Genomic DNA, 17207 nt, shown 5'->3' on the forward strand with positions numbered 1-17207 from the left:
GTTCCTCTGTACCCACTGGTCTTCTACACCCACTGTTCCACTGGTCCTTTGTACCCACTATTCCTCTGGTCCTCTGTACCCACTGTTCCACTGTTCTGGGTTGTTCAAAGATGGATTACGATAACCCAGGGTTAGTGTGAAATTTGATTTTATATCTGAAAGCTTCATAAGAAAATTCAGTGTAATTCCATTTGTCTAAAATTTGATGATCGATTGTTCCAGAAATAATTGGGAAAATCATTCCAAAACTGCTTTTGAACAGAGAAATATTGAAACCGGGATTGAAATTTAACCCTGGGTTAGCGCTAATCGGCCTTTGAACAACTGTCCTCTGTACCCACGGTTCCACTGATCCTCTGTACCCATTGTGCTACTTGTCCGCTGTTCCCACTGTTCTTCTGGTCCTCTGTGCCCGTGCCCTCTGTTCACTGATCCTCTGTTCCTACTCTTCCACTGTACCACCGATTCTCTGTACCCTCTGTTTCTTTGGTCCTCTGTATCCACTGTTCCACTAGTTCTCTGTACCCACTCATTTACCGTTCTGCTACATCGATACATTAATTATTAGTTATTTCAGAACCCGGTATATGAGATAAGGCTGCTGCTATCGACCGAAAACTTACTTGGACGAATTATCTCAAGGAATTGAAGAACAACTTTGTCAACAAATTGAACTTATTGAAAAAGTGCTCTTTTCTTAAGGGAAAATCACTTCATGACCTATATCTTAAGGTGATTCTCCCTTCAGTGACATACAGCATCGCCATCTGGGGAACTCTAACAATCTCGATTACGTTAAATCCCAGCAAGCACTACACCGTCGTGCTTGAGGGCTAATTTTTAATTTCCCTTGAGACACACCATCAGAACTAGTTATGGAACTTACTCAATGGGACTCGATTTATGATACGTAAACGTGATACGGTCACGTACATTATTTCAATTACATTATTGTAAGTGAACGTGATACATTCACTCACATTAATTTAAAAAAAGATGCTTTTATAAAACCATTTTCACAGTTTGTTTCAACTCATAGATTCCTTTCTTTCAACAACTTTAACTGCCTAGAATTCTGTTGCCTCAGAGAATTGTATTGGCAATACCAATAACTTGAGGTGTTTTTTTTTTTCTTATGTGATACACATAAGAAACAAACTGTGAAAATGGTTTTATATATAAGGAGAGAAGCATTAAGACACACGCCGGGCATCAAAAAGCAAAGCTCAAGATCAATAAGGCGACTGTGTTGTGTACTTAGTATCAAAGCACATCTTTACTCTTTAAAGCACGAGATGACTGTTTCACTCGAAAAACGTAGAAACACATAAATTAAATTATAAACAACTTTGATGATTTGTCAAGATAAAGCAGAATAGAAACGTGATCCAAGTTCATAATTTTTAATTTGTTTTACTTACGAGGTTAGTGAAAAGATTGATGTTTTCACTAAAAAATTAATTCATGACATAACTTAGCTGCCCCCTGGTGATTTTGAGATGTGTTATATTTTACTTTGGTCGCTTTCGCTCTTGCCTCATCTAATCTCACAGCTACAGTGCCAATGTGGCGTCAGCTTTCCACCCAAAGGTAAGATGGCGCTGTCTTTTGGAAAATATATCCTTTTTCTCCCTTCCCTCCTTGTACGTTTTATTACTCCGTTCAGATTTTGCTCCTCAGTTCATTCGTGTCTCAATATTAAGAACAATGATATCTTCACCTTTTTACGGCCGTAAGCAACACAGTTCCGTTCTATGGCAGAGAAGAATAGGTTTATTCAGAAAAAAACATGCGTTCAGGATCACGTATTTTCGTTACACGGTTCTTAATAATCGACGCATCGTTATCTATGATGATCAAGGATAGGGAAATATTTTAAGAGGACGTTTTACCGTCATCCGAATTAATATCATATGATGGGCAAAATACGGAATTAACTATTTTTTTGACGTTGATCTCTTCCTTTCCAAAACTTAGAATGTGGTTGACACTGAGTGTAATGTCAGTTCTGTCAATTGCGGCTATTCAAAAATACAATTGATCATTTGATTAATGATGGTTTGTGTATTTCGGCGACGCCTTTATGATCACCCAGGGATATTCTTGGTAGCCAAAATGGGGAGTTATATGGAGCAATGAAGTATAGAAGAAAAGTATAACTCTAACTTTACAGCCGGTTAACCTAAAGGCCGTCGACAATGAAGGCATTCAATTAAACTTAGCAGTAGCAACTTATCTCCAAGTGTTCTGATAAAAAAATGCTAAAAACACGGGTCTGCCTTTGTTGATGTTGCGTGTGTTTCGAAATCGGGCAAACAAAAGAGATGGCCGCAGTCTTCGACAACGAGGAAGAGTTTGTACAGAGATTTTTTTTTTTTTTACAATGTGATTAAGTATCGTGGCACTTTTTGTTTTTATGCCCGCATAAAATCACTTTTTATCAAATTTTTGATAGAGTACGTCATAGTCATTGACGTCGTTTTATCTAGGTTCATGGATCACGGCAGAGAGCCAATCGTGACATCTCTGGTATTTTTTAATTCAATTGCGTCAGCGGATTTATTAGCCAAAATTTACAGGCGTATTTTTCATAGTAAGTTAGGTTCAAAGGACGGACGGGAGTCATTTTGAAATTTTTCTGATACGGGTTTTGTAATTGATATAAATAAGACTGGTTTGAGAACGTGCTCTATGGTTGCTGGTTTCGTAATTACCACTGAGAGTTATAAACGCCGCCTTCATTCAGTTTACCGTGGTTTGACAATTCATTGAAGTCACAGGAAACTAATAAAAGCTAAATAATGAACGTAACAGATAGTGACGGAAATAGTTGCGTGGTCCGGGTATTGTTATTGTAAAATACACTATTCGTCATGGAGTAAGCTAGCCTTAGACAAAATCGGCGAGGGAGAGGCAGAAGCACCACGATTATCTTTTAATTTCTTTTGTTTTTCGTAATCTCACTGGGTAGTCAATCGCAATTTTTGATTTGTCATGTGATTTTGAAGCGGTGTTGATATGAAAGGTTTAATATAATCAGGACTACAGGTCCACTTGTTTTCCTTTTTCGGTTGAAGTGTCTCATACAAGATAACTATATGGTGGGAGAGGTGCACCAATTTGAATTACTTTTCGAAAGGTCTTCACGCGATCCAATTGCAATGGTTATCGTTCACGAAGTAAGCAATGAAGCTTCTAAAGTTAAAAATATGTTAATTTTAGGCTTATTTTGTCAGAGACGAAATGAATAAACAAAGATTATTACATTTGACATTTTATGTTTTGAATAAATTTCTCATTTCTTATCTATGTTATCTTTTTATGATACCCGTGTGACAAAATCCGCCTTTACAACCTTTCGCTGTCATCGAATCTACTGAACTTATTTCCTCTAACTCTCTATTAGGCCTCGTTTGAGTCCTCCATCACAAATTTTTAGAATGAGAAGGCAGGCTTCGTAGCCACACGAATTACAGGGGGAAAATGCTAATCATTCCTTGTCAAATTTACAACTTGAGGTTGGATGAAAAGAAAAGTTGTCAAAAAGCTGCCAGGGTACCGAAATAAGTACGGAAAAGCAGAAACAGAAGTATCCTAGACGTATGACGCTTTTTCGTTAAGATGACACAACTGATTTAAAAAGTAGACCTTAAATTCGAAAAATTCTGATTTGGGAATAGCCATGACATACATGATTGAAAAAAGTCTTCCGATTTCTCAATTTTAACAGCCAATTCCCATGGTACCCACGTGCCAAAAGTCAGGTGATAAAGGAAACGAAAACAAATGGAAATGTAATCACAATCACAATGGTAACGATTCCTCGAATAAAGTCTCAGTAACATTTTGGGAAGAAAATATTTCTACAAACGTAACATTTTCGGAAATACGAAACGATTTCAAAGAAGAGTAATCATTCTCACGAAACTTTTTTGGAGAGTTTTTTAGTTGATGAGGTTGAATTTGTGTATCATGTGAAGCAGTATGACAATATGGCTAATGTGGTTCGAAATTTTAGGTTGCTTTCACTGCCAAACGAAACTAGTTCTCAGTTCTGGGGTCTTCTTAAGTATCAGTTAACCATATTCCGACTGTACGTTTCTTAAGCGAATATAAAGTGGAAAAAAGAAATAGATTTCCCGACGTAAGCACTAATTACTTTGAAAGACGCCAGATTATTATGAAAGACAACTGTCTTTAAGCCTCCAGTCTTCCGATGCTCATTTACGGACACAGGCAATAACTATTGTTCATATCAGTTTTCGACAGACTCAGGTTTTCATCGTTGACATCGGTGTTCTCGTTTTAGGTAAGACACAAGTCACGCTTTGTCGAGAATGTAGAATGTTGTATTCCTTTATTAATAAGTGCAATTTGTCGGTTATGAGATACATTCCTCCTGCAGAAAGATGAAATGGAAATTATTGATGGAACTCACTACATCTTTACGAAAAGGTGAAATGAATTTCAACGGATACTAATCTATTATAAATGATAAATATTTTTTCTGCACGTTAATTAGTCGCTTAGCTTCCTCTTATTTGATCGCAGGAGCAATTAAAATATATTTAAAAATATGCATTGCCAATCATTTTGAAAGCTTGGACCGCGTTTCTTAGGCTATGTTTATGAGGATAATACTTACCGCTTTGAAACTAAGATGTTTAACAAAGAGGTTTGTGGTTATGGTTGGTAGTAAATGACTAGGCAGTTAACCATTTTAGGAAATTTTGGTTTCACAAGACTGCACCTGTTTATTGATTCAAGATGACTTTGAGGTTTTTGCCAGAGTTTTTGAGGTTAGTGAGAACGTTTTAACCGATTTAGAACCAAATGAAAGGAAATGATGACTTTAAACGCTAATTGAATTGTACATGTAGCACCAACGAAGCATCTAAAACATTGAAAAATAACTAAGGTAAGATAGATGATCTCAGTTCTTGTCGAGTGTTGTTTCTGTGCGTCCTTCCACTTTGTCGGAAAAAAGAGAAATACACCAAGAACTCATTTAATTGTTCTCAGTAAAGGGGAAAACAACACTTAATATTAAAGCCACTAACGGTGCTGAAGGCTTTTTGCTTGCGCCCAACTTAAAAAAGGTTATACCTCCAAATTAAGAGAGAGAACCTGGAGGTCTGGTAACTGGCAGTTCAATCTCGATAAGATGAAGGATATTGTCTCAACCTTGCTAAAGTTGCTCTGTTTTTCTCAAAAAGTGATCAAAGCTTCAAATTAAATTTATTGCTAATTCTTTCGTTTGAGATAGCTAATTCTGTGTTCGGTTTGTTAAGCAGTACATTAAACATAACGTCGAGGAAAATTTTCAAGGTCTTAAGAATTTGTCATGAAAAAATTGTTTCTGATATATGATTAATGATATTTTTGTTGAAATAATAAAAGTAAATGCTTACTTTTATCATTTCAACTGAAGTATTAGCCTGTGTTCAATTTTGGCTGGAATTCGCCCGTATAAGATTTATTTTTTTCTCAATTGGTTTTATTATCTTGGCATTTATATGAAAGGATAGAAATTGTACAGAAGAGGCTTGGTCGCCGGCCGGTCGGTGGTTTAATAATATCCGAAAACTTTTGCACGATAAGGGCACAACTGTACGCAATCTGTGACACTTGGATAAAGTGAATGACAGATTTCGAAACATTGCTCAATTTGACGTACAAGCTTTCCGGTTTCCGTTTTCGAATTAGCCGGCCTTGAAAGGTTTAAAGCAGGACCCAACGATTGAAAGATAGCTGACTATCCGCTCGTATCATAGTTGGGTTTTCACTAAGGTACGTTCCATTCTCTTCTTAGTTTTCGATCGGAACCGAGTTGGGGTCATAGTTAGAAAATATTGTGATGCTAGATACTTTGAGGAAAAGCTGAAAATGATGACCAATAATTTAAAATCAGACTAAAGTTTTCAACGCATAATTAGTGGTGAGATATATCCTTTCTTTACAAAAGTATGAGTTGATTCGCAATATTTTTGTGATAAATCCACGATTTAAATGGCTTTAGATGAGCTAGTGAGGGTTGCTCCATGGAATACCAAGGGCCATCTTTGTTTTATAAAATCTCGCTAAATATCTTCCCAAATCTTTGGAACCTAACTAGCTCGATTTGAAAAAGAGGCTTCAATTACCACTTTAATCAAGAAAAATAGTTTCAAAATATTTCATATTTGATGAATTCTTTTCATGTGTAGATAATTTGCAGATAAAACAGGATGTGTCAGGTCCGTTGAAGATTTAGAGTGTGGACATCAATTTTTGGAAAGGGCTTTTTAAGCCGTGAGAGAATTTCGTGACTCTTTCATAAACCTTTCGGTGGTACAGGACAATAGAGGGTTTTCTAGACCGAGCTAAGTAAACACTCATTAGACAATTAAAATCCAGTGACTGGCCAGGCAAAGGAACTATCATGATTCATACCTTTTACAATTTCTTGCCATTCATATAAGATATATTGTTGTAGACTTATGTTCCTTAAAAATATATATATCTATTAAAAACTGAGCGTTTTTGAAGAATCATCAAATTGAAGAGCAAAACAAAAAAGGATAAGAAATGACAGCTTATCACTGATGACAGCTTGGACGGAAGCATGACGAAAAGGTAACGTCAATGTCAACTTGACGTCCTTTGAACAACCTCAGGACATAAAGTGACTGTTAGGAATGCAAAATGGGAACTTCCCATTAGCTGAGCTAACTTAAAAAAAAAATTCCAAAGATTCTGGTTGAGGGAAGAGGTAACAATCCCTAAGTTATCTGTGACGTAGGCTCATTTCTACCAAATGGAAGACAACACTTATTACTATAAAGGGTGAAAGAGCAATTTGTGTTGGCAAGCCTAATCAAAGTTGCTGCAAATGTGGGAAAATAAACAGATCTTTTGAGATTATCGAATACATATGACATGTTCAAGTAACGCAAAATAGGGAATGAAATATAGGAAAGTCATCTTCACAGTGATTCGTAATCATATTAATTGGCGAGTAAATTTAAATAAAGATTAGACGCATAGCATGCTGCGTGAACTCGGGCTTTCAATATCGCACATCTGGAGTTATCCTTAGGGGACTGCCATATTGCCATTGTTACTGTCGTCACGCAATTTCATCTTTGCCAGTCCTGAATAAGTCTACTTGTGTTTACTTTTGTCTGCTGGAGTGTAATGAATGTTGTTATGGTACTAGTTAACAATCAAAATAATATATTACCATATAGGAGTAGGTTACTACAGATTCCAAAGGTTGAAATTCAAGGACTTTTCAATAACTTTGACGGCCAAGTTTTAGAAAATTGTATGACCACTTTTGGAAAGGTTTGCATAAGCAATTTTAAAATTATTTAATATTATTTCTCAGCTTTTCCATGAAAGTACTGTAATTTTCAACTTGAAAATTGCTTAAGAAAAAGGATTGCAAAAATCAAGCCCTAGTCCTAAAATTCAAGTACTTTCAAGGCCTTGAATTTTTTATTTTTAAATTCAACCATCTTCAAGGACTTTCAAGGCTTTTGAAAACCTTGAGGAGGTAATGTACCTGCCTTTAACTGGAAGAAGGGAATTTTTCATCTATTATTGGTACCGCGTCATAGTTTGTTGCCAAATGATCACCCAGTGGGAGTTGTCAGAAATCAGTAGATTGAAGCAATAGTACTGTTCAGTAGTTCATATTGTTTTTAATAGAAAAATCTTTGAATATTGAATAGTGTTGATGGCCGCAACAAGAGAAGCAGCGCTATTTACAATTTTAGTATATTCAATTAGAGGCATTTGACTTTTCATTAAATACCAAGAGGGAATACACATATTTTGACCTTTTTGTGGGTTTAAAAATACGTCATACAAAAAACTGAAATCACATCAAAAACCCTGTCCATTCACTATTATTTCTTAGAAGATTTTCAAGAATTGATTTGCCGTCAACTGAATCAGACAATATTCCTTCACTGTAATCACTTCTAAGATCTAAACTTACTTCAGTTCCACAAACATCAACAGTTTTTGGCAAATCATCTGACGGTAAATACTTGTTTAAAGATGGATTTTCATATAATCTTTCGCCCTACTGAATAACATTAGATAAGGTGTTTGAATTCCAATAACTACATGTTTTTATTTCGGAGTAGCAGAGTGAATAGACAGCCACAGCAGAACTCAAATTAAACTTTCTGGTTTCACAGGCATGACTCTGAAAAAGGGTACTATTTTGAACTTTGTTAATTTTAACCCCTTTCAACTCAAATATATCACTATGTATACTCTGAAGATAATGTACTAAGCTATTCAGCGATGATACTTCACGCAGCACACATGCACCTTGAGGATGGCTTCTACAATAAATATCCCTTGCACGAGAATCGAATATTTTCAAGCCCACATTACCTTTATAATAGATAGTAACTGCAGTACATCCCATTGTCAAGACAGAATTGTTAAATTTTTGGACAAAAGTAACTGAAAGGCTCTTCAGTCTTGAACACATTTAAAAGTGTGGGTAATTCTGTCTGCATTAAAAATGATTGTCTGGTTAACTGAGACAAACTTGAATACAAGTGATTTCCAATACTCATTATTGAGACGAGCAGAATTGAATCCTTGTTTGTTGTAAATCAAAGAGCATAAACTCATTGCAAATCATTGTTGTCCTGAATTTTGTCCAAATACCAATTCATTAGCTTGGCTATATGGTGCCATTGTTGTTTTGCTGGGGTCAATGTACATTGGAGTAGGACCTGGATTTTTCTCTCAACATCTGAACTCAGTTGAAATTTACAATAGTTTGATGCGTGTCTGACTTTTATAAAGACACAAAGGTCTATTACAAGAAAACATTGATAAATACCACCTTGCTCTATACTTCAATTTCATTATCCTCTCAGGGGTTCGTGCAGGAATTTCAGAGTTAAATTTAAGGACTTTTAAGGAGTATTTAAGGACTTAAATTTGACTTTTAAGGAGTCATTTTTGCTATGAAAAAACGCAAGTCATTCAGAATTCTGAAAATCATTTACACACAGTAGCTAAAATATGTTGGTAATTAACAAATGTTTATTGCAAACAACTAGTAATATCGATCATATGAGCATTTACATCTTCCTTGAAATTAATGTTAACATATGCTTATAGAACCACTGAGGCCAAGAAATAATAAAACTAATATCACAGTTCCTGAAAGAACCTTGTTTAAGACTTGTGAATGATGAAAATTAACATCATGATTGCTTTCACTAAAATTATCTACATTATCAATGCAACATGTATTGCAAGTCATTTTTTCTTCAGCCTTTTCTTTAAAACCTCAACATTGGCAAATATCTCGTCTGCCTCTTTTTGCATTTCTTTCACAGTTCTTTTGTAACTGTTTGCCTTCCTAAGATGAAGCATCTCATTTTCTCTCTCGGCACGTTCACATAACTTCTCAGCACTTTCATTGAGAAGTGAGCAGTGCTCTAACAAACATTTGCGTTTTGCTTGGAAGGTAGAAATTTGGTCATTAACTTCTTTATTGGCTTTCTCCTGTTCTCTGCTCTTTTCTTCTTCCCTCTGCCTTTTCAGCTCGTTGCGACACTGTGAAGATGCACTTTTTACTGCATTTCTGAGTGGTTGATCTATCTCAACATTCAAGATTCCTCCTGCTGAGTGAATATGCTCATGGATGATTCGTAATGCAACAACTGATCTTTCTTTAAAATGGTATTGCATAGCTTCTTCGAATTCGTTTACACTAAAACCACGTTCTACGCCAGCCTGTCCATGAGATAAAACTAATAGACACTTAACAAGATTCCACAATTTCTGATATTTGCTGCTCTTAAGATGGGAAGCAAGGAAGCTATCGACGCGATGCTCACACACGCTATAACTTTGAAATCCGTCAAGGACTTTGGGATTATCAGGAACTTCCTGCACAAATGAGGAATACTCTCTCTATATAGAATCCACATCACCCTCAGGGATTCGTTTGGCATCTAATAGACAACGCAAAAGGCGTTCAAAGAGTTTAGCAGATGTACTTGTTGATCCACCTATTACCCGAGGATCAAGGCTTCTTAAGAAATGGACCATTGGAAATTTAAGTGGGCATTTTTCCAGTAATTTTCCAGCTGTACTGTAAAGGAACGCTTTGGCATCAAATTCAAAATGTTTCTTTTCTTCACTTGAAATTACTTGATGTTGCTTCAAGTGATCCAGCTATTTTCGTGTTACTATACCAATGTCAAGTTCCTTGCAAGTCTTCTTGTTCTGGTCTAATGAAACATCAACTTTTGCTACTTTGGTAAAGCTGTTGGCTGATGACAAAACATTTTCCTTTATAAATCTATTCATCACTGAATGCAAAAAATTTTGAAGATCAGAGGCAAGAAATGGAGCCATTGGCTTTCCGGTTTGATACATCTTCAGAAATGGTTCGAAGTCTTGAGCTAGGGATATCCAAAAAAGGTGTTTAGCCTTCAACAACTTGTCTTCATTGATAGCTTTTTTTAAAGATTGATACCCTGCATGTTCTTTTGGTTCTGTCTTGTTAAGTGCTGCCTGACTGCAGTACTCTTTGATGTACGGAAGAAATGTGATTGACTTGTTTGCGACTGTAAGATTTTCAAGCCACCTATGTGAGATAATGAGAGAATTAAATATATTATATAAATAAATAAAAAATGCCAAGAAAAAAACTTACCTATGATTGCAAAATTTCGAAGGGAACATGTCCACACCAGTATATGTAACATAGTCTTCACGTCTGGCAGGAGAATCTTTGAAAAGTTTGTAGTCCTTTTGCAATTAGTTGTCTAAGTCCCAGTTTGTGGCTTTTGCACCTGTTTGAAAGGCTCTATGAACTGTATGCAGGCCGCAAGTGCCCAAGTCAATCAATGATGGTAAGTTCAACTCAGCACGAATTTTCTTCAATTCTCTTTCGAATGCTAGATTTACATTTGTTCCATCCATGCCAATGTGCCGTGCTTTTGATGCATCAAATTCAGTTTAGTGGCCTCTTCATGGTAATGTAAAATATTTTCTGCTTTACCATGACCCATGAACAGCGATGTAATATACCTTGACTGTATTCTGTCAGTCTCATTGCACCAATAACGTACGTAGATATCCATCTGCTTACTTTGCAATTCCGCATTTAACGACTCATCAAACAACAATGTATGAGGTGATTTTTGAACATCCCAAAGCAATTTCTTGGCAAAATGGGGTCCAAGGCCAAACGTTGTGACATATCGATATTTAGATTTACTCAAGGAATACCCTTCAGCAATTTGGCTGTCACAAAACATTTTTCTGAAAAGTTCATTCATTCCAATATTTGAATGAGTGACTCCACACATTTTAAAGACCACAAAATTTCAGCATCAGCGATGCTTTTGGAAAGATTACTGAGATTTTGAAGCGATGGTGACTGCCCAGATTGAACTTCCTCTGTTTTGTTTCCATCCTTGGATGCTTGTGTTGTGGTATTGGTTGCAGGTGTAACAAAGCTTGATATTGGATTCAGGCAAGAGATATTTTTGAAGAGCGTTTGGTGTCTAGAACTGTTTATGTGTGACTTTAATGCTGCAACCCCCATACTCGCCAAACTGAATTTACGATTGCAAACCTTGCAGAAGGCATTGTGTCTTTCACCTTTCACACTTTGCAGCCAGTTCCTATAGTCATTCTCAGTTAGCCACTGGGGATTAAATACGCATTTCCCTCCAGCAGGCATAATTGGAACATAAGTGTATTACCTGAATATAAAAAAGAAAGGACATTTTTGCCAACATGATTTATGTACTAAATTTATTCTGTTGAGGATAGCTTTCATTACAATGCAATGTTCAGTAGTTTTCACAACAATTCTTTTTGTCCTTATTTCTGATGAAATGTTACACTCACATTGATTGCACAAATCCCTAAAAGACTCCCTATTATGATCAAAGCTTGACATCTCAAGGAAAATTAAACGATTAGTATTTTCCAAGATAGAGTTTACATCACTCATATTAGGATCAATCCCTGAAAATCCTAAATAAAACACTAATGGTGTGTGTTTGGCAAATGCCACAGCATCTTGAGCAAGTAAATTGATGTTGTTCAGAGAAAGATAAAATAAATTTTGCAACTTTAGTATCGCGTTAGAAAGATGTTTGAATTCTATGTTCTTACAGTTGTCCAAAATAAGAGTTTCAATGTTATGCTGAGTATTGCCATTTAGCAAAAAGTCACTAGAGGATAAATCTTGCCAACTTAAATCCAAGTACACAAGCTTTGAAGCAATAGCTAAGTTCTTCTCTAGAGTTTCAGTAATTCTTACTAACGAAGGGCGTTCAGTTTTAATGTGTCGCAGAGAAAAAAACACAAATCCATGGGAATGCCTCATAATTTTTTCAAAGTGCTTCTCTTCCAAACGTGTTATGTCCCATTCATTTAAAATCACATCTCTCCACAATACATTCGCATTGAAAATCTTGTTCCATCTCTTGTTCACAAAGCACAACTTTGTCAGGATTTCTTTTCTAGAAATATATTTCAACATTTCTTCAACCAGTTAATCTGGCAACCCTGTACAAAATAAGTGGTTTTTACTGTCTTAATAAACTTAAGGACTTAACTTACTTAAGTTATTTAAGCTTCGTATGCACGAGGCTTTGTACGATTAGACAACAATCCCATCAGTATTTTGCTAAAAACATTGTTGTTTGCGATCAAGATTCATAGCTTTGCAGACATATGAATTCTTACCTTGAATTAAGTTCACTTTTTCAGCCATTTGTTGTTTTTAAAAGTGGAAAATTCCAAAAACTGCAAAAAGACTTCACATACTCAACATCCATTCATTGCAGCGATGCTGAGACGACTCACATGTTCGTCATGAACTGAGGAATCATGGGTAGCACTATTCCCAGTACTTTTCGGCGTTTTTGCCACAGGAAATCCAACGAAGAAGAAGAAAGCTTCTTTAAGCGTTTGTTTGCAATAATGGCGGCACATTTTTTCCAAGGCGCTCTTGAACCAGATAACTTTCTATATTTTTTCTCTTTTATTGTTTCCAATATATTTTTTCACATTTAATGCGTATTTAATTAAAAAAATTCAAGGAGTTTTTAAGGATTTTTTTTAAATTTCTTATTTTTAAGGAGTTTTCAAGCGCCCTTAAATTTGCAAAATATATTCAAGTACTTTTCAAGGAGTTTAAGGAGTAGCACGAACCCTGCCTCTAATATATCTTCACTGAACAATTCAACAAATACTTCTTATCATGTTTTGTAACTTTATTTAATCTTACCCTCTTCGTATTAAGCTTACAAATATTCTTTGTAACTCTTCTAACCTTCACATAACGACGTAGCCAGGAGGACTTCCGTATGCTTAGACGAATACGCTCATAAACAAATTCCTTCAGTTTTCTGTCCTTTCTTCTGAGACGTTTCAGAGTAGCTTCTGGTATTCTACTGGGTTCTCGATCACGTCTAAATTCACGGTTGCGTTTACATGTAAACATAATATGACATAACTCGTGTGATAGAGCAGGTTTCGCTTGATATTTCTCGCTAAAAGGTTCACTCGTAAAGGATCGCTCGTAAATTGATCTCTCGTAAAGTTCGCGGAACGACCCGTTCCCAAATCGCTCCACAAGTTTTAGTGCGGTTCTACCGCGAACGGTGTGTGACTTTGTATATACATTGGGCGTAATAGCCATCGAATTTCTTTCGGGTACATCAAGCAAGGAATTGTCCACGAAGGCAGCCATTGCTTTCTTGCTTTAAACCATGCGCTCTAGGGTTCATTCTACGCGTGCGTTTACATTTTATGCATGCGCTGTAGTGGAACTGCGTTTTGTGACTGAACGGGAAAAAAAACAAACAAAGCTGAATTTATACCTCGGGCGTTTCTTTCGGAGGCCCGAGTAAAAACGAATGAAGAATTCAAAGAATAAGTTTTCCTTAGAGGACTTCCGGCGAGAACATTGATTCTAAAGCCAAAGATGATAAAAAATGTAGAAAATAGTACTGGCTAGTTATGGTGAAGGTATTTCGATATTTCAGGGATGCTACAACCATGATGTCGCCGAACCCGCAACTACAGTTGTTCATGTTTGGAATTTAATTTTGAACACTGTCCAATCGGCCCTTTCTTACAGCAAAGTTGTCTAATCTAACTTTTTCCCCGACAGCGTCTCTTCGATTTACACTTATTCTCAGGCTCCTCTACCTATTTTCATGCTTGTCTTCGTTGTTCAGAGTCATTGCCATTTAAACTAACACTAAATTGCTCGCGTAGACCAAGGGCCCGGTTGTTCAAAGGACAGATAACTCCATCAAACAGATAAATCGTTATCCAGCAGATAAGTGTTAACACTAAACCTACTGTATTATCTACATGATAGGGATTCTCCCAGCAGGCTTTTGATAAAAAATAGAATGATTTCTTGTTCTATTTTTCTTTCAGAAGATGGCAGACAATTTAACTATGTTTTCGAATCGCACAAGTCAAATGAGCTGCAGACAAGAAGTATTGGACAGCAAGTCGTATCACTACGATCTTAACATCTCTATTATTGTGATAAACACACCGTTTGCTATATTTGCTGTCTTAAGCAATCTCTTGGTTATAATCACAATCTGTAAGTCTCAAGAACTTCGAGTCCCAGCCAACATTCTTCTTTGTAGTTTGGCCGTAACAGATCTGCTAGTTGGTTTGATTACTCAGCCTCTGTTTATTACCTGGCGCTTGATGTTACACTACTCATCAACCATCTGCAACTCCGAAGTCGTTCATTCTCTATACGAAACTTTCCTTCATTTGTGCACCGGCAGCTCTTTCCTCTGTCTAGCATACCTCAGTACTGACCGTTTCCTGGCGGTATCCAAGCCGTTACATTACCGTGCAAACACCACAACAACAAAAGTTGCGCGTAATATGATCATACTGTGGTTTGTATGGATTGGTATCGTTGTTCTCCGCTACTCGGGTATTGACGAAAAAACCAATGCAACCATTACCTCGGTCATTGCCGGTACTCTGGTAATATATCTTGTTATTGCTCAGATAGCTTTAATAGTCAGCGTCAAGCGCAACAGTATTCATGATTTGCTTTCAGAGGAAAGCGCCGCTGTCATCGCTTCCAAAAGAGAAGCACGGATAGCGTCAACCATTATTTACATTTTCTTAGCTCTCCTGGTTTTCCTCCTTCCCGCTGTTGTTGTTCAAATTGTTTCGGGATTCACCAGCAGTAATCAGAGTAAAATCGAGTTGAACTTTGCCATTTCAGCTCTTTTGATAAATTCTTCTGCTAACCCACTAATCTACTTCTGGAGAGGCCGAGACATGCGCAAAGCAGCACGTCTTCTTTTCCCGGGCCCTACGACTAAGAGTGGAGCAGCTGATAGCAATCGGTCGTCTAATAGAACCAGCGGGGATAATAGCGGAAGGTCTCTTGAGGAAACTATATAGATAAATTCTGTTTAAAAGAATCCTCATCGTAACCAAAATGCGATATACATTTAGACATTGTACATATGTCGTAGTTTTAAAAGATTTAAAATTCATGTGATTTCCCCCGTGTTCCAGGTACCCTACCATACTCTCAAAAGAAAGAAAACGGTGAAATAACACAACTCGTTTGAAATGAATTCAAACTGCAATCACTTTTAACCTCAGCATTTCCATGTTAAAACATAGTCCTTCCTTTTACACTATCTTAACGGTGTTAAAACGCTATCTTGATACAAAGAGACTTTGTTGTGACTTAGAACGCCGACATTGCTTAACTGTAGCTACATGTTTTGTAACTTAGTCACGAGATGAAACAAGGAGTACTCAGCAGAGCAGGCTTTATATAAAAGTCTGGAGATACGCTATATATCCTATAAATCCTATATATCCTATATATCCCAAAGAAATGAATCACGAATATTTGTAGTCTTTTTGAAGGGATAAAAACGGGTTTGCTTTTATCCATGATCTTGTCGAGGGCTTCAGGTTTAAGTGAGGGGAGAAAAATTCTTTTTCCAGCCTTAATCGGACATTGACGAACTCAAGGTAGAAATTAAAGTTATTACCTGCCGTAACCAGACATCGCGTGATTTTTTTAGTGTGACGGTAAACGCATTTTCCATTACGAGGTGAATGTTTTGGCTTGAAGTTCATATGATCAAGTGAGGTGGTGTAATATATTTCGCATGAGTTATGTATAACTTTTTTATTATGCCTATTAATGACTCTACTATATCTTTCCCCGCTTTTTGATCTTGTATATTTTTGATTATAAAGATCACTCTAAGAGGTTTGAAGGAGATTTTGTCATGTAGCTGTAGGTTCCGATGAATAACATTTGCTTTGATAAAAGTTTTGATCAGTTTGTTATGAGACTATTCATTTTTTCTTATTCAGCACAGAGACAGACCACTTTCATAAATGGCTGCCGGATTCTTTTGTTTAAATTTAAATTACCCCTTGTGGCCTCGCTTGAGATAACGAATTCTTTTGAATTTTGTACTAGAGAACGAGGCCAGAAGGGCTAATTTAAATTCAAACAAAAGAATATTAATCCCGCAGCCATTCATGAAAGTGGCCTATGAGATGGAAACATTTAATATCCAGTTTCTTACATGTACATTTCAGCATATGCTATTGAGTTAGTTTGCTTCTTTTGGCTCTCCTGCTGGTAGGAAGAAGAAGGAATAACTTGTTACGACTGTAACACCGTAGCGTCACCGCATCTTTTTTTTTCTGTGGTTCCTGTTGCATACAGGATACATGTTTACGCTGTCGTCTAAAATTTCTGGACGACACCTAAAATTTCTAGGCTTTTGAAATAGCACAATAAATTTTTCTGAATTTCTACACTAGCAAAAAAAGAAACAATTAAAATAACGCACGTGAAAATTGGAGGGGTAGTAACGTTCATATAAGGTAAATCATTCAAATTAACGTAAACAGTATGGTTAATCGAACGATAACTGTCAATCTCACCCCCGAGCTTATCAGAAAACCGATGTAAGTTAAGGGGTAGTATTTCTTGACCCTTCACCACACTAACGTCGTTTCATTATCTAAAAAGCTTGTATTTAACAATTATTCGACAATATTCACCGAACCTGAGGCGAATAATTTTTTTAGTATAATTTCAGAGCTGAACAACAGAGAAATTAACATTTTTTAGTATCATTTCAGAGCTGAGTAAACGGTTTCCAGCAATCTGATTGGTCGAG

At 36.5% G+C, this 17207-nt stretch overlaps 2 protein-coding genes across 5 annotated transcripts; one reads left to right on the plus strand and one right to left on the minus strand.

Moving 5' to 3' along the window:
• Nucleotides 1-1468: 1468 nt before the first annotated feature.
• On the plus strand, nt 1469-16357 carry LOC111324532 (trace amine-associated receptor 7h-like). 4 transcript variants are annotated; one of them, XM_088758332.1, is made up of 2 exons: nt 1469-1590; nt 14443-16357. In XM_088758332.1, the coding sequence occupies exon 2, from the start codon at nt 14446-14448 to the stop codon at nt 15445-15447; it is 1002 nt and encodes a 333-aa protein (XP_088614458.1). In that variant the 5' UTR covers nt 1469-1590; nt 14443-14445; the 3' UTR covers nt 15448-16357. The 4 variants fall into 4 exon arrangements, with proteins under 4 accessions (XP_088614458.1, XP_088614459.1, XP_022783857.2 ...); XM_088758333.1 differs by lacking the exon at nt 1469-1590 and adding an exon at nt 4648-4799; XM_022928122.2 differs by lacking the exon at nt 1469-1590 and adding an exon at nt 5607-6615.
• Nucleotides 9038-12856, minus strand: LOC148732678 (uncharacterized). Its single transcript, XM_088758334.1, has 3 exons — nt 12736-12856; nt 10685-11741; nt 9038-10615 (listed from the first exon to the last, which is right to left on the minus strand). Exons 2-3 carry the CDS (start codon nt 10711-10713, stop codon nt 10201-10203), a joined length of 444 nt encoding a protein of 147 aa, XP_088614460.1. The 5' UTR covers nt 10714-11741; nt 12736-12856; the 3' UTR covers nt 9038-10200.
• Nucleotides 16358-17207: the final 850 nt, after the last annotated feature.

This window comes from Stylophora pistillata, chromosome 4, assembly GCF_964205215.1.
Source record: "Stylophora pistillata chromosome 4, jaStyPist1.2, whole genome shotgun sequence".
Classification (NCBI taxonomy): Eukaryota; Metazoa; Cnidaria; class Anthozoa; order Scleractinia; family Pocilloporidae; genus Stylophora; species Stylophora pistillata.

Excerpts from the sequence above, each read along its gene's own strand:
- LOC148732678 (XM_088758334.1), bottom strand. The coding sequence starts at position 10,713 with ATGTTCCCTTCGAAATTTTGCAATCATAG. Across the intron at positions 10,616-10,684 it reads TCGAAATTTTGCAATCATAG|GTGGCTTGAAAATCTTACAG; the intron begins GTAAGTTTTTTT and ends TATCTCACATAG.
- LOC111324532 (XM_088758332.1), top strand. The coding sequence starts at position 14,446 with ATGGCAGACAATTTAACTATGTTTTCGAATCGCACAAGTCAAATGAGC.